We start from the raw sequence: 14,532 nt of genomic DNA on the forward strand, positions 1-14,532 counted from the left end.
TCCTTTTCTGTTGCTTGAACAGAATACCCGAGACTGGATAATTAATAACGAAAAGAGGTTTATTTTGGCCCATGGTTCTGGAGACTGAAAGTTCAGGAGTGGGCGACCCTATCGCGGCTGTAAGTGGAAGGGCAGGCAGAAGCGTGTGGGAGAGAGAAAAAGGGGGTGAGCTCGATGACAGCTCACCTGTTCCTGGTAGAAAGGCGTTCACTAATCTGTTCTCGGGAGTTCTGCTACCTTGGCCCAAACGCCCACCGCTAGACCCGCCTCCCAACTCCGCTCCACTGGCAGTCAAATTTAAACCTGAAGCAGAGAGAGAGCGTGGAAACCATATAGAAACCACAGCACACAGCAAACCACTGGACTCCGCCAAACTCGCACCCAGGCGACGTTTGATTGGGAGTCCTGTTTGAACGGGGTGCCCTCCCTTGGCCATCTGAATGTGCAGCCTGCTTCCCCACGTGGCTCCCACGTGGCATTCCCACGTGGTTGTTTCTGCTGCTCTGTGTGTGCCAGGCCGTTTCACACCCCCTAAAGCGAACATCGCCTAGGCCAAACCACGTTTCAGTTGGTTCTGTCTGCCCTGGAGGGCCATTGGAAAGAGTGGAGCCGCTGTGTGCCACGACAGTACCTCGCCTGGGCGAGGATGGGCACCGCTGCTCCTGGCGACTGCTGCTGCAACTCTTAAGTGATTTGGCCATCAGCTGCTGGGCCCTACGTTGTTGCTGGCCTGGAAGTGATGACCTAGGCAGAAAAGGAAGGGTCTGTGGGAAACGTGAGACATCTAGCGCCATGCAGAAGTCGGCTGCAGCACAGAACGAAGCCCAGAACACAGCAGTTACTTCACAACCAGCTCGAGGCTGCTGTAAGAACAATAGAATCCCCAAGGAGGGAGAGGGCTCCTATGTGCTCAGGGGTGAGAGGCCATGGAGGACACAGGGGAGGTGTTCATTCCCTGCGGGCCCCTGGCAGGGGCCCAGGGCAGAGCCGAGGAAGCTGGTAAGGTCCTGGCCCCGGCCCCGAGTTTCTGGTCCTCTCTTCTTCACCGTGGGACTTGTGCTCATTCCCGTCTCTCCCACCTGGGCTCACAGCCCACTCTGGATTTATTAGCTTGGATGGGTGGAACTTTTTGTACACCAGGGAAGCATTCCTGGAAATAATAGTTTGAGACTAGATTTGGGGAAATTGAACTCCATGCTTACTGCTAGGGAGTTACTCAAGGTTAAAAGAAGCCTTGTTTCCAATCTAGGAGGGGCCTTTCCCACTGTAGGTCTATCCAGATTTGTTTTGTGTTTGGTTGGTTGCTTGTTTTTCTTTTCTTTTCTTTTCTTTTTTTTTTAAGTATTTATTTATTTGAAAGGCAGAGTTAGAGAGAGAGGGGGAAGAGATATATGCTGCTTCACTCCCCAAATGACCACAACTATCAGGACTGGGCCAGGCCAAAGCCAGGAGCCTGGAGCTCCATCCGGGTCTCCCACAAGTGTGGCAGGGGCCCAATCACATAGGTCATCCTCGGCTGCCTTCCCAAGCGCGTTAGCAGGGAGCCGGAACAGAAGTGGAGCAGCTGGGACTCAAACAAACTCATGCTCTTATGGGATGCCGGCGTCGGAGGCAGTGGCTTAAACTGCTACACCATAACGCCAGCCCAGATGTTTTTTTTTTTAAGTCTTTGGCTGTATGGGTTTCGGGGGAGCCTCCTTAAAGTCCAGGGCACCTGCAGTGTTGTTCATTGATTTCTGATCATCACTGGGCTTGACAAGAATCAGCCTCAGCATAAGTGCCCTCAGGTTTCTGTGTTTGGCCGTAACCTGCAGGCACCTGGTTTTGCTGGGCCTGGCTTCCTGCTGGTATTGCGAGCCAGGAAGAATGACTGAGGGAGGACCTCAGGTGGCTGAGGGAGGGCCCCTGGCCCCGTGCCTCTCATCTCCCAGGAGCCCACTGCTTTCTCCACCCAGCCTGACCCTGTCACCCATCTCCTTCATGTCCCTACCCCTCCACAACCTTTCACAGGCATTAAGGCATTCAGCCTTAGCATGCCTGTGCAAAGAAGCTAGGGTAGATATTTTATGCCATTTTGCAGAAGAAGGAAGAGAGGCGCAGAGATTTGCTAAATGCCGCAGAGTCAGCACAAGAACCCAGGCTGCTGCTGTTCCTGCTGCGGTCTCTACCCTCCATGCAGATCTTTTGCACACGTGGGTCTCCCTGCACGAGCCTGCGTTCAAGTGGTTTTCCCTGGAAAGGCGGACTGTTTCCCAGGCAAGACTGACTTCAGCTGCAGTGCATTTGCGTTGTGGAAATTGCCAGGTTTCTGCTGGAAGGCTCTAGAACATCAGACAATCACCGTAGGGATCAAGAGGCCCAGATGCTTGGCTTTACCGAGTGGCCGTGGAGGCCCAGAGCAGTTAAGCCACTTGCGCAAGATCACACAGCTGATTAGCAGCAAGACCAGCTCGCAGATTGCCAGTCTTGTGATGTGCTCTTTCCAGCAGGCCCTGCTCTGTCGGGCCCGAAGGGAGGAGGGAGGTAGAGACAGCAGGAAAGACAACAAGCATTTGGTTTGTGTCGGTCACAGCTGCTCACGTGGCCACGCCTGCCTCTCTGCTCCTTCACCCCGGCTCCCTGTCTCTCCATTTCTGTTTTCCCAGCCCTGAGCCAGCAGCCTTATCTGCCTGCTGGCTGGCGGGCCCGGGGCTATGAGCCAGGGGCTCCCCTCTGTTCGCTGTAATGAGGCAGGAGGGATCCTCCCACTCGAGGAGGGAGCGTGCCAGGGTGGGCTGGAGGGAAAGGGACTCCAAACAGGGAGGGTTTGGGGTTGGAGCAGCGGAACTGGACTAATTCTGCAGATCCCGAGGACTGGGAAATAAATCATGCTTTAAAATGTATTTTTTCTTAAATAGATGAGCTTTTTTTTTTTCTGGTCTGCTTCCCATTTTCTTTTGGGGAGAGGGAAGGGAAGTCCTGTGTAGGGGTGAGGTGCAGTTGACAGGCATGAGCTATCTGCCTACAGGCCAAGGCTAGCCCACCATGGGGATCTGAAGGTAAAGTTGTACTGAAGCCCCGCCCACTCGCTCGTGGACGGACTGTGGCTGCCTTGGCACTGCTGCCTCCGAGGCCTGAGCTGCTGGCTCTCTGGCCCCTCTGCGGGCCCCTGTTCCAGCAGAGCAGGTCTTCCTGGGTTGTCGGGCCTCAGGCAAGATGCATTCCCTTGGCTGGCTGCAGAAGCACAGCATTTCCCAAAAGCTTTCCTTTTGAAGAACCCAGAGAGCAAGCAAAACCGAAGGTGTGCGTGGTGGTAAGGCAAGCAGGGGTGGAGAGAGACGCGGAAAACCTCTTAGCTGGGCCCTGTGCTCCATACGGGGCCGTGTAGGGCTGGCGGGGCTGGGACGGGCCTGGCGTGAGGTGTGGCCTGGTCTTGCTCAGGGGCAGCTCACCTGGCCACATCTGCAGCAGCAGGAAAGTGGGGCCTCACAGATGTGGGCACGAGGCAGGATGCCCCCCCACCCCGGCCTGCTGTGACCTCAGCCCTCCTTGGCCACAGCAGCTGAAAGCTTTGGAGGTCCTTGGATGTGGGCCTTGTCGCTGCCCTGCCAGGGCTTGAAAGCTGGCCCAGCGCCACTCCTGCTGCCTGAGGACGTTGCCGACTGGCAGACCTCAGCTGGGGCCCTGGTTATATCTGGTTGAAGTCCCAGGAGCCCCCTCTCCTAGTTCCAGCTGACCTGGTGTCTGAGGGTGACTGTGGGGACATCGCTCTGATTGTTCCTTGTGCACCGGGTGCTTCTCATCCCAGCGGTCCTAGGAGCCAGACTCCCAGAGCTGACTGCACCCAGGGGGCCAGGCTGGTGCTGACCAAGCTCACGGGAGATGCCGCCAGCAGTGTGGCTGACCGGGCCCTGACTGTGGCCTAGGCACTCTGCTGGGCACTGTTACTCATTATTTCATTGAATCCCACAGCCACCCAGAAGGTGAGTATACTCACTTCACACTCACGTCCACAACTTCACAAATAGGCTCAGAGAGGTTGTGTGACTTTCTCAAAGGGGAGGGTCTGGGTTTGAACTCGGGCAGTCAGACTGCCCTCGATCTCCCCACTCTGGTCTACAGTGAGACCTGGAAGGGGCCCGGTGGCTTCCAGTCTACATGGAGAGCCAGCCTACGATTGGAAGGTGGCTTGCTGAGCGAGGAAGAGAGTGGCAGCAAGCTCTGATCACTTGGAAGTCTGTGTTCCTGCAAGAGATGGACATTGTACTAGCTGTGTGACCTTGGTCAAGTTTCTTAACCTCTCTGGCTTTCTTCATCTGTAGAATAGAGGGAATGGTAGTACCTCTCATCGCAGGTTGGTAAAGTCCTCAGCACAGGTGTGGCGGAGTAAATGCCTATAAAGGTAGCAGCAGTGCTCCTGGCCAGCACAGGGTGGCAATGCAGGGTGTGCATCTCTGCCTGTCCTCATATTTGTCCCTGCTGCAGCTGGTGTCTGCCCTTTTGGAGGTGATGGGCAGCCCATCAAAGAAAGCACTGGCTTCGGCTGGCACTGTGGCACAGCAGGTTAAGCTGCTGCCTGCAACACCAGCATCTCACGTGAGCACCAGTTCAGGTCCCAGCTGCTCCACTTCTGATCCAGCTCCCTACTAATGCTCCTGGGAAAGCAGCAGAAGATGCACTTGGGCCCCTGCCACTCAAGTGAAAGACGCAGCCATCGTGGCCACTGGGGAGTGAGCCAGCAGAGATGGAAGATCGATCGATCTGTCCCTCCTCTCTCTGTAACTCTGCCTTTCAAAAAAACAAACCTTTAGAGAAAGGATGCAGTGGGTGTCTGCAGACCTGGTTCCATTTCTGGCCCAGGGGAACCTGAGTAACTCAGTCCCCATTACTTTCAGTGTCTGAAAGATTCCTCCCCTGCAAAGTGGGGCCAGTACCACGCACCCACCTCATAGGGTGCTTGTGGGGAGACAACGAGCTCCTAGGTAGATATCTTGGCATCTACACAGTGACCCTCTGATACTGTATTTTTATTTATTTGAAAGGTAGAGAGAGAGATAGAGACCTTCAATCCACTGGTCCAGTGAGGTCCAGAGGCCAGGAGCCTCGACCTCAGTCCAGGCCTCCTACATGGGTGGCAGGAACCAAAGTACTTGAGCCATCATCTGCCGCGTCCCAGGTTCTGAGTTAGCAGGTAGCTGGAATCGGAAGCAGAGCCAGGATTCGAACCCAAGACATACACATCGGAAGGGGTGACTTAACCACTGTGCCAAACACCTGCTCCTCTCTGCTGTTTCACAAATGGTCCCACCATTGATCAGACTGGGAGCTTGCTGCCTTACTGTCATGCTAATGGCACACGTCTCATAATCCTATGTTTTTCATGGCATTTTGATTCTGTTCCTCCCTCTTGGCAGGAGGACAACTTTTAACTCCATTTTGCAAGGGGGATACGGAGGTCCAGCCTGGACACCACTGTCTGGGCCTAGAATAGAACCTTCATTTCTTCTGGCCACTTGGGTTTCCTGTTCTGCAGGGTTGGGGTTGGGAGTTGAGACGCGGGCGGGATGGCGGCAGGGGTTGGGTATTAGGAGCCAGTGGCTGTGGTACCACCAGACCAGGAGAGCAGCCTGTGTTGCTCCAGCCCTGCCATGTGAGGTTCCGGTCCAGATGGCTGAGCCTGTAGGCCTGCTAGGCTCCTTGGAGCCACCAGGCCCTGTGGGGCCAGCCCCCTACGTGGCAAGAGAGGAAGGGCCGGACTGCTTGCTGCAAGGCCGTGGCAACCCACGGGCCCCCTTCCAGGGAGGGATTGTGTAGGATCCTCTGTGCTCCAGAGGATTCCAGGGTTTCGCCAGACACTTCATTATCCCTGTCCCAGCCTCTGTAATCACACGGGCCCACGCCCAACGGCCAGCCCAGGGCCAGGAAATCACTCCCGTCCCCTCCCCCGCCTTCCGCGTCGGCGGCCGCCGAGCCGGGCCCTGCAGCCACTGGCCTCCAACCGCCTGCCTGCCTGCCTGCCTGCCTAACGGTTCTCTCTCCTCCTCTGCTTCTCTTTCCCGTCGCTGCTTGCTCTCGGGGGACTCGGAAGTGTGGCTGTCCAGCTGGACAGAGTCTCCCAAGAAGGACGTGACAGGTACCGGGTGGTGTGCATGTGAGTGCATGCATGGGATTCGTGTGTCCAGCACGTGTGCGCGGGTGCCCACAGGCTGCAATCCAGGTGCATGCTCCGTGGGTCGCAGGGCGGCTTTCCCCCGCGTGGCGAGACGGCGTCTTCCGCTGCTGCGCCCTCTGCCTTCCAGGGCCACCCTGACTAGTCCTCAGCTCCCGCCTCGGAGCCCCCTGATGAACCAGGACCACACAGCGCAGTGTGTGAGCAGGCCTGCCCCGGCTCTGCCACAGCTTGGCACTGCCGTCTTGGGCAGGCTGGGCAGCCTCCCGCGGGGACTGTGATGTGTGCCCGGGCTGTGGGGGGTGCCCACAACCCTCAGTGCTATCTCACTTGGCCGCTCCAATGAGGCGGGCCAGCCAGCCATGCCTCGTCTCACTTCAGGCAGCTAAACAGAGGCCGAGAGCCGAGGGGCCTGAGCCTGGTTCCCAGCCGTCCCGCTGGGGGCCTGTCCTGACACTGTAACTGAGGGTGGTCACAGCCCGCAAGCCTTGGCTGTCCAGAGCCTGGGGCTGCCTCTGGCCCCTGCCTGGCCGAAATAGCCCTCAGGGACTTGGTCCTTGGTCTGCATCCCAGCAGAGCTGGGCCAGGCCTTGGGGACTTGCCTCTCACCTTCGGTTTTATTGGACAATGGCAGGAAGACCTCAACAGCAGCGGGTTATCTGTTCCCAGAGGGAGCTGGGGAGCGGGGAGCGGGATTTTCTGGAGGGCCTTTTAGGGTGTCCCCATTTCTGAAAGTGCTACCCCCTGCTCTGAGAGCAGATGTTCCGGCTGGGGGGATTGGGGTGGGAAGGGGCCTGGGCCAGGCCTGGAGAAGGCAGGGGGTGGGAGGCGAGGCCCCTCCCCCTTGCCAGCACCCTTCTGGTGTTCGCCGTGACGAGGGCCTGGGCCTGAGCTAATCACTGGGCTCCGGTCCCTGTTTCCCCTCTCCACGAGCCAGTGAGCGGAGCCCACTTGGCCCGCAGCATTGCATTCTATTCACCACACGTAGGGCTGAGAGGCCGGCAGGCCCGGGCGGCCTGGGAGGAGCCAGTGAGGGAGTAGGGGACCTTGGTGGGTGCGCCAGGGCTGGGGTGGAGGCCACCTCCAGGCCTGGCTTCTCAGGATGAGCCCGGTTGTGGCCAGCAGGGGGAACCCAGCCGGCCCAGAAGTCTCAGGCAAGCCGCCAGGTCTTTCTGGGCCTTGGTTTCCCCATCTGGACTGTGGGTGGGTTCCGTGAGACCGGAAGATCCGAGGTGAGGGGCTGGGGTGGAAGTGCTTGTAGACAGGGTCTGCAGACCGCTGGGCCTGGCATCCACCCCGGCGTGGCCCAGGGAGCGCTGGCAAGTCCACTGTCTGCCTGGGAGTGGGGGTCTGGGAGGGGCAGCATGCAAGCACACAGCCCCAAGCCTCCCTTCCCCACCCTTCTTCCTCCTGGCCCTGGCCCCCCACCCCAGGCTTCAGATCAGTGTCTCTCAACCCCTCTCTGCTATTTGCTTTGTAAACAACACCCACAGTTTATGTGTGGCTTTAACCCCAGCACTTCATCCCATGCTTGGGACAGCCCCCCAAGGATCTGTCACTGTTCCTGTTTACAGATGAGAAACCTAAAGCCCAGAGACACAGGTGTCCTCCCCGGGGTCACGGAGCAGGACTGGGCCCCAGCCCCTCGGGCTCTGGGGCTGGGCTGTCACTGACTAGAATCTCAGGGAGTGACTATGGCCAGGATTGTGTCTTGTGGCACTAGAGAGGCTCCTGTCTAGAGCACGCATTCTGGCTGGAGAGCAGTGGCCGACAAACTGCGGGAGACAGCCCTGTGGCTGGAGTGGTGGGGGAGCCTCCTGGAGGGACCCACGAGATTGGTAGACGTGGGATTGGCAGAGACAAAAGAGGAAAACATTCCTGGCAGGGGCAGTGCTAATGCAGAGGCTTGGAAGCTAAGAAACTGCAGGGAACTGTGTCACTGGCACATAGTGGGTGCTCAGCGGGTGTGGCTGTGTATCCTGAATGTTGCCTGGAACCTGTGGGGGTGGGGTGGGCAGGTATCAGGGAACGTGGACGCTCAAGCAGTCAAGACTGGGCTGCAGTTTGGCCATTCTGTATGGGGAACAGGGGGCCACTGAAGGTGTTGGATAGGGGACTGGCTTGGCAGAAGCCTCGTTGAGAGGTTTCAGTTGGCAACCAGGATCAGGCAGGAGCCAGGGTTCTGTCCAGGTGGTGGTTAGAGGAATGCAGGTGTGAGGCACGGGTGGGGCAGGCAACTCTGTAGGCCTTAGCAGGTCCAGCCAGGGACTGTGTGAGAAAGCTCAAGGCTCCTGCAAAGCCGCCTTCCAACCCTGGGGAGGCTGCACTCCCCAGAAGGGGCACACCCCTTCTCCAGGCTCCTGCCAGCCCTTCTCATCTGAAGACCTAAGACCCCCTTCCCTCCCTGGGCAGCCTCCCGCAGCCCCCATTTTTCCAGGACTGGGCTGGGAGGGGATCCCTAGCAGCCTCTGCAGGATGATGTCACCGCCCTCCAGCTGCCAGGATTTCTCCTCGGGATACCTGCTCCCAGCCCCTGCCCATCCCAGGCAGCCAGCGCCCTAAGAGCAAGCTGGGAGCTGGCCTGTGATGGGGGTGGGGAGGGTGCCCGGAAGGAGAGCGCCAGCCTGCGCGTCTGCGCGGCCCTGCTCTGCGACGCCTGCAGACCGCTTCCTCAGTTTTCCTACCTGTCTCCTGCAGTGGCAGCCTTCGGAGAGCTCCGGCCAATTTTCCAGGAAGGCCCTTTGAATCCCACTTCCCTCCACCACCACCACCACCCCTCCTCCGAAATCTTGCCTCAGACTTTCTTGGCTTGGCTTGCAGTGAGCTGATGTCTCGCCACTGCCCGGCACCACCTCCCACCCTGGCTAGCATCTTCGGGCCCCCAGTGCAGGCCTCCTGCTTGCCCTCCTTTGCCATCTCGCCCTTCTCCCTGTGAGTCCGGGCATCCAGTGGCCCCACCTTGCAGGGGTGAGGCCCTGCCAGTTTGTCCACATTGACTCAGTAAACTGTCAGCTTCCTCTGTTCACCTGGCTGCCAGCTCCTTCAGCTCCCCCGCAGGTGCTGGGAACATGCCGTGGCCTGGGCAGTCAAGGTAGCAAGATACTGCAGTCCTTATTTTTTTTTTTTTTTTGGACAGGCAGAGTGGATAGTGAGAGAGAGAGAGACAGAGAGAAAGGTCTTCCTTTTGCCGTTGGTTCACTCTCCAATGGCCGCCGCGGTAGCGCGCTGCGGCCGGCGCACCGCGCTGTTCCGATGGCAGGAGCCAGGTGCTTCTCCTGGTCTCCCATGGGGTGCAGGGCCCAAGGACTTGGGCCATCCTCCACTGCACTCCCTAGCCACAGCAGAGAGCTGCAGTCCTTATTAAGCACCAACTGTGTACTGGGTATCTGGAGATAGAGCGAGGCAGGGCCCCTGCCAGGAGACCAGGCACCAAGGCCCACCGTGGGTTGTTTCCTCGGCGAGACTTAAAGATCATCGGCGATCATGTCCAGGTGCCTTAGGAAGATCGCTTACTTGCATGAGAATCAACTTGCTCCCCTTGTATAAAACGGGGCTGTACCAGGGACTGCTGCACAGAGCTGCCGCGAGGACCGAAGGAGGCCGCAGGATGAGGCCTTCGGCTGCCTGGCATGGCTCTGACCCTGAGTAAGCTGAGGAAGGCTCGCTGCCATTACCTGGGTAACCTGAGTGCCCTCTCACCTGCTGTGGGGCTCTCTCCTGCTTCTCTCTCGCATTTCCCTTTCTTACAGCTCCCAAGCTGGCAAGGGGCCCCCTTTGGCCTCGGGGCAGGGGCTGGCCCCTTTAGTGCTGGACACCCTTCAGAAGTGCCCTCGGCCTCAGGGACTCTAAGTGCTCTGCCCCCAGGACGGGCACTGAAGTCCCCAGGGGAACAGTGGGAGGTAGCTGTGAGCCCAGTGCCCAGAGCCACAGCCGTCCGCTGGCAGGCACGGGCGCAGAAGCTGCCCGGCCGCACCCGTGTGCACAGGAGGGGCTGGCCCAGCTGCCGCTTGCGTTTCTGCCTGAAACACGATCCTGGCTTCGGAGGGGCTGTGCTTGTGCATATCCACGTGGTGCACTCAGCTGGGATGGGGTCCCTTCTGGGTCTCTAAAGGGCTGAGCGGGGGCTGCAGGGCCCACCCTCCGTGCAAGACAGTGAATTTCTTTCCACTTCAAGGAAAACCCCCTCCCTCCCCACGGTGTCTCCCAGAGTTCTGGACCATCACCCCCTGCCCCCCAGGGTGGCAGAGCCCAAAGAGCTGATCTGCCTTGCGCTCATGGCTACGCACAGGCACCAGAACAGGTGTCAGTGATTCTGTGCTACCAAATTGAGGGTCATTGTGCTGGAAGAATAGAATGTGTGGAAGCAGACATCAGGCAGCTGTTCTATATTGGAAAACGAGATGGGCTTAGAAGACACTGAATTTGGTTGTGTTCGTGCCAGCTGTGTGAGCTGGGGTGCATCGCTTGCCCCGTCTGGGCCTCTGATTAGTCTTTGTGAAATGCCACAGTGAGAGGGGTGTAGTGAGGATGAGATGGGGCAGCCTATGTGCCTGGCTTGTGAGTCAGAGTCAGGCATGTAGGGAGTGTGCCTGTGGGTTGAGGCACCCAAGGAGCCACGTGGAGCCTGGAGACCCTCAGCCATTCCTATGGCCCGACCAGGTGTGAAGCCCTCAACCTTCATGGAGAGTGGCAGACACGTATTAAGGAGGACACTAGGGGGGAAAATACGCACTGGGAGCTGGGGGGTCTGGGAAGACATCCTGGAGGAGGCGACCGCTGGGTCTCTTGCTTGTGGATTCCTTTTATCTGCTAACAGGGTTTGGGATGTCTTGGGTGTCTTATCCATACCTGTACCCTAATGATGGCAGCAACTGAAGTCCAGGGAGGCTGAAACCATGCCAGTCCTGCACAGCCGGGAAGCTGAGATGGGCACCCGGCCCGCTCACCTTCCAGCCTGGTGCTTGCTTCTGGGGGCCGCCTGCCCTGCCTCTGCTGTACCCCAGCTTTTGACTCTGTTGGCTCCTGAAACGGCCCCGAGGCAGCTGGGAGCCTGACTGCCAGCCCCAGCGTGCAGAGGGTCAGGGTGACCGTTAGTGTCCGTTTGGTCAGCGGCAACAGCCAGGCTTGGTGCACCCGAGGAGAGGATGGGGGGGCAGGGACGGAGTCGAACTTGAGGAACAGTTGGCGGGGGGTGGGCCGGGCTGGTCTGTGACTGGCGCTGGGACGTTCTTCTTGGGTTTCAAGTAAACAGTCTAGGCCCTCCCCCCTGCGCTGCCTCCACCCCCGGCTCCTCATTCGACGGGTCTCATGTGTTTCTATTTAAGGGTTGCGAGCAAACCCTCGCGATTGGCGGCCTCAAACCCTCTGGACTCCTCTCTGTGGGCCTGGGCTGCAGAGTGCTCTCCCGCTCTCCCCTCCGCCCGCCTGCCCGCGGGGAGCAAGGCTGCCCTCGCTCTGCCGGCTCCCAGGGGCCTCCTCCTTGCTTTTTCTCCCCCCTCTCTGCTGTGCTGCGGCCTCAGCCCTCATGGGCCGCCCACCAGCTCGCTCGCGGCCCTCCCCGCACGCCCCAGCCAGCCCGAGCGTCTGGAGAGCCCACGTCGACTCCAGGCCTCTGTGCAGGCTGCCCCATGCCGGGCCCTGACTAGCTCCTCCCGGCAGAGGGCTCCCCCCCAGTCTCTTTGGCCTCTGTCTCCGTCTCTGTCTCTCTGCTCCCCTCCCTTTCTCCCAGGCCCCCTGGCTCCCCATGTCCCCCGGTCCCCCCAGTGTGGGGCCTTGCTATATGGCCTGTCCTTGGGGCCCGGCGAGCTGCGAGCCCTGGCTTCGGGCTGTCCCTCGGAGCGGCGCTGGCGACCGAGCAGCCTCCCCCGAGGCCAATGGACAGGGGGCGCCCCGGCCGCGGGGCCATGGCTGGCCGCTGGCTCACCGCGTGCTTTCTGCCCCCGCCAGGTGCCGACAGCAGCGCCGAGCCCATGATCCTGGAACAGTACGTGGTGGTGTCCAACTATAAGAAGCAGGAGAACTCGGAGCTGAGCCTCCAGGCCGGGGAGGTGGTAGATGTCATCGAGAAGAACGAAAGCGGTGAGTTGTCGCTGCGCGGCCGTCGGCAGAGCACTCGGGGCTCCGCCCGCCTCCTCGCCCGGCTGGTTTTTGTTCCCTGCCTCCTCCCCCTCTGCAGCTATACGTGATTTCCACCTGGCAGGAGAGGGCTGCGCGGGCTGAGGTTTCCCCGTTGGTCTGGGCTGCAGGCCAGCACTTTGCCTGGTGCTGGAGGAATGTCTGCCTCGCGCAGGGTAATTAACCGGCTCTTGTTAATGCGAGGCCAGGGTGGCAGCCGTGGGTCTGAGCGTCCAGCCCTGGCTCAGGGTCCCCGGGGAGAAGAGCGCTTCCGGCTCAGGGGTGCTCAGCAGCTGCCGTCCCTGGCAGGAGCGTATTCCAAACCTAGTCCCAGGCAGAGGCGAGAGAACCTGGCTAGCTGGTGGGGGGAAGCAGGCTCTGACGTCACTCTGGCATCCTGGGGTCCCAGTTTCCCCTGGCAAGTTGTCTGAGGAAGGGCCAGGCCTGAGAGAGCTGGCTGGGGTCTGGGTGGTGAGCTGACCGCCCCCTGCCGAGCCGGGGGCCGTCTGGAGCCGGGCAGAGAGCCCGGCCTGGGAGATGGAGCCAGGCCCCTGGCCGGGAGGGTCCTGCAGCACTGGGAGTGGTCACTTGGGCTGTGCCAGTGGCTGCCCCGGGGCCTGCGGATTACGGGGTTCTTGCCGAGCGGACCAGAGTCCCCTGGCATCCTTGGCAGCAGGAGTCGTGGCAGGTAGAGACCGGGACGCTGACTCTCAGCCCGGAGATGCAGCTCGTGAGGCCCCTGCAGGGCCACAGGTGGACCCTGGAGCTGCGTGGGCAGTTTGCTCACAGCTGGGCTTGGTGGCTGGGGTGAGGTGTTTCGTTTTGGTTTCGGTTTGCTTCAGGGAAGGTCTCTGTGCCAGGAGCCTCCCTGGACTGTATTTGGTGGACACTCCCAACGGGGAGGGGCCTGTTCTCTCCTCGCCCCTACGCTATTCCCTTCCAGTATTTGAATCCCGAAAGGAAGGCAAACCAGAGGACTCCCGTGCCCATTCTGTAGATGGGATAATTGAGGCACAGAGAGATTGGGGGGAAACAAGTTGCCTGGTCAAAAGCAGAACCAGGACACTCGTGGGCTTCTGATTCCTTAACCATATGGTGGGCACCATACGCCCACCCAGGGCTTCTCATTCCTGTGTCGCTGAGTGGCAAATCTAAGGGCGCGAGAAGTTTGTGGAGAAGGAGAATTCAAAGTTGGTTTGGGGGAAGGGCGAATTTAGGGCAAGGGTAAGGATGCCGCTTGGTACTCCTGCAGCCTGTGGGGAGTGCCTGTGTTTGCGTCCGTCTTCCTGCTCATGTGCAACCTGGGGAGCAGTGGTGACGGCTCGCTTGTTGGGTCCCTGCCACCACGTGGTGGATCTCAGTTGACTTCTGGGCTCCCCCTGGCTTCAGCTGTTGTGGACATCTGGGGGTGAACCAGCGGCTACATCTTTCTCTGTCTCAGGTTCTGTCTCTGCCTTTCAAATGAGTAAAGTGAATTTTGGAGCAAACAGATTTGAAATCCATGCATAGTTGTTTTGTTTTGTTTGTAACACGCATTTACTGTGAGCTTTTTGAAGACCCCTCATGACTGCTGAGATCTTGGAGGGTCTTCTAGGGGAGTTGGGGGCTGCGGAACGTGCTCCCTGGAGCAGGACCGTGCTGTGTGAACACAGGGCTGTCTCATGGCCCTCCTGGCTCCTGGTCCCCTGGCAGACAGATCTGGCTGGGCCCTGAGCCTGGAGGAGTCGGCAAGGTGGTTGGCAGCAGCGGTCGCCACCTGGCAGAGCCGTGTCCCTGGTAACAGGCCTCAACCCACTGCCCCAGGTGCTCATGCTGGTCTCCTTCCTGCAGCGTGGCCGTTGTCATGCCTCCACCCTGCCCCATCCCCAGAAGTAGTTGTCTGGGAACCCTAAGCACCTTGGGGCCCTGAGGAAGGGTCCTCCCCTGGGTGTAGGGGTGTGCGTTGGCATTGGAGCTCGCACCAAGGCCAGATGAGGGGGTTAGCTCTGCTCAGAAGTGGAGTCCTCGCTCAGAGGCCTGTGCCCCTCGCCTGCTGTGTGGAGCAGCAGGCGGGAGCGAGCCCCCACATCTTCAGGCCTTAGCCCCTGGCCAGGGTGGCTGAGGAGGAGTGAGTTCCTCCTGGTTCAAGGCTCTGTGGTTCCCAGGAGCTCATGCATGCTCCACCTTCCCAGCCCACAATCAGGATTCTAGGAACACTCCGAGTCCTGCCCAGGTGAGCATCTGTCAGGTGTGGAGACGCCAGCTGTCCTGAAGGGCACCTGGTGGCTGGG

The 14,532-nt window shown here is 59.5% G+C and overlaps 1 protein-coding gene across 5 annotated transcripts in view; it reads left to right on the top strand.

The window, feature by feature from the left end:
• SH3PXD2A (SH3 and PX domains 2A) overlaps nt 1-14,532 on the top strand; it is a 225,065-nt gene that overhangs the window by 160,103 nt on the left and 50,430 nt on the right. For 3 of the 5 annotated variants that reach the window (XM_062214611.1, XM_062214612.1, XM_062214613.1), the window contains one exon: nt 12,095-12,226. In XM_062214611.1, the coding sequence (XP_062070595.1) occupies nt 12,095-12,226 (132 nt within the window). Of the gene's footprint in view, nt 1-6,067; nt 6,113-12,094; nt 12,227-14,532 lie in introns of all 5 variants that reach the window. The other 2 variants (XM_062214614.1, XM_062214615.1) reach the window with 1 other exon arrangement.

Source organism: Lepus europaeus, chromosome 17 (assembly GCF_033115175.1).
Source record: "Lepus europaeus isolate LE1 chromosome 17, mLepTim1.pri, whole genome shotgun sequence".
Classification (NCBI taxonomy): domain Eukaryota; kingdom Metazoa; phylum Chordata; class Mammalia; order Lagomorpha; family Leporidae; genus Lepus; species Lepus europaeus.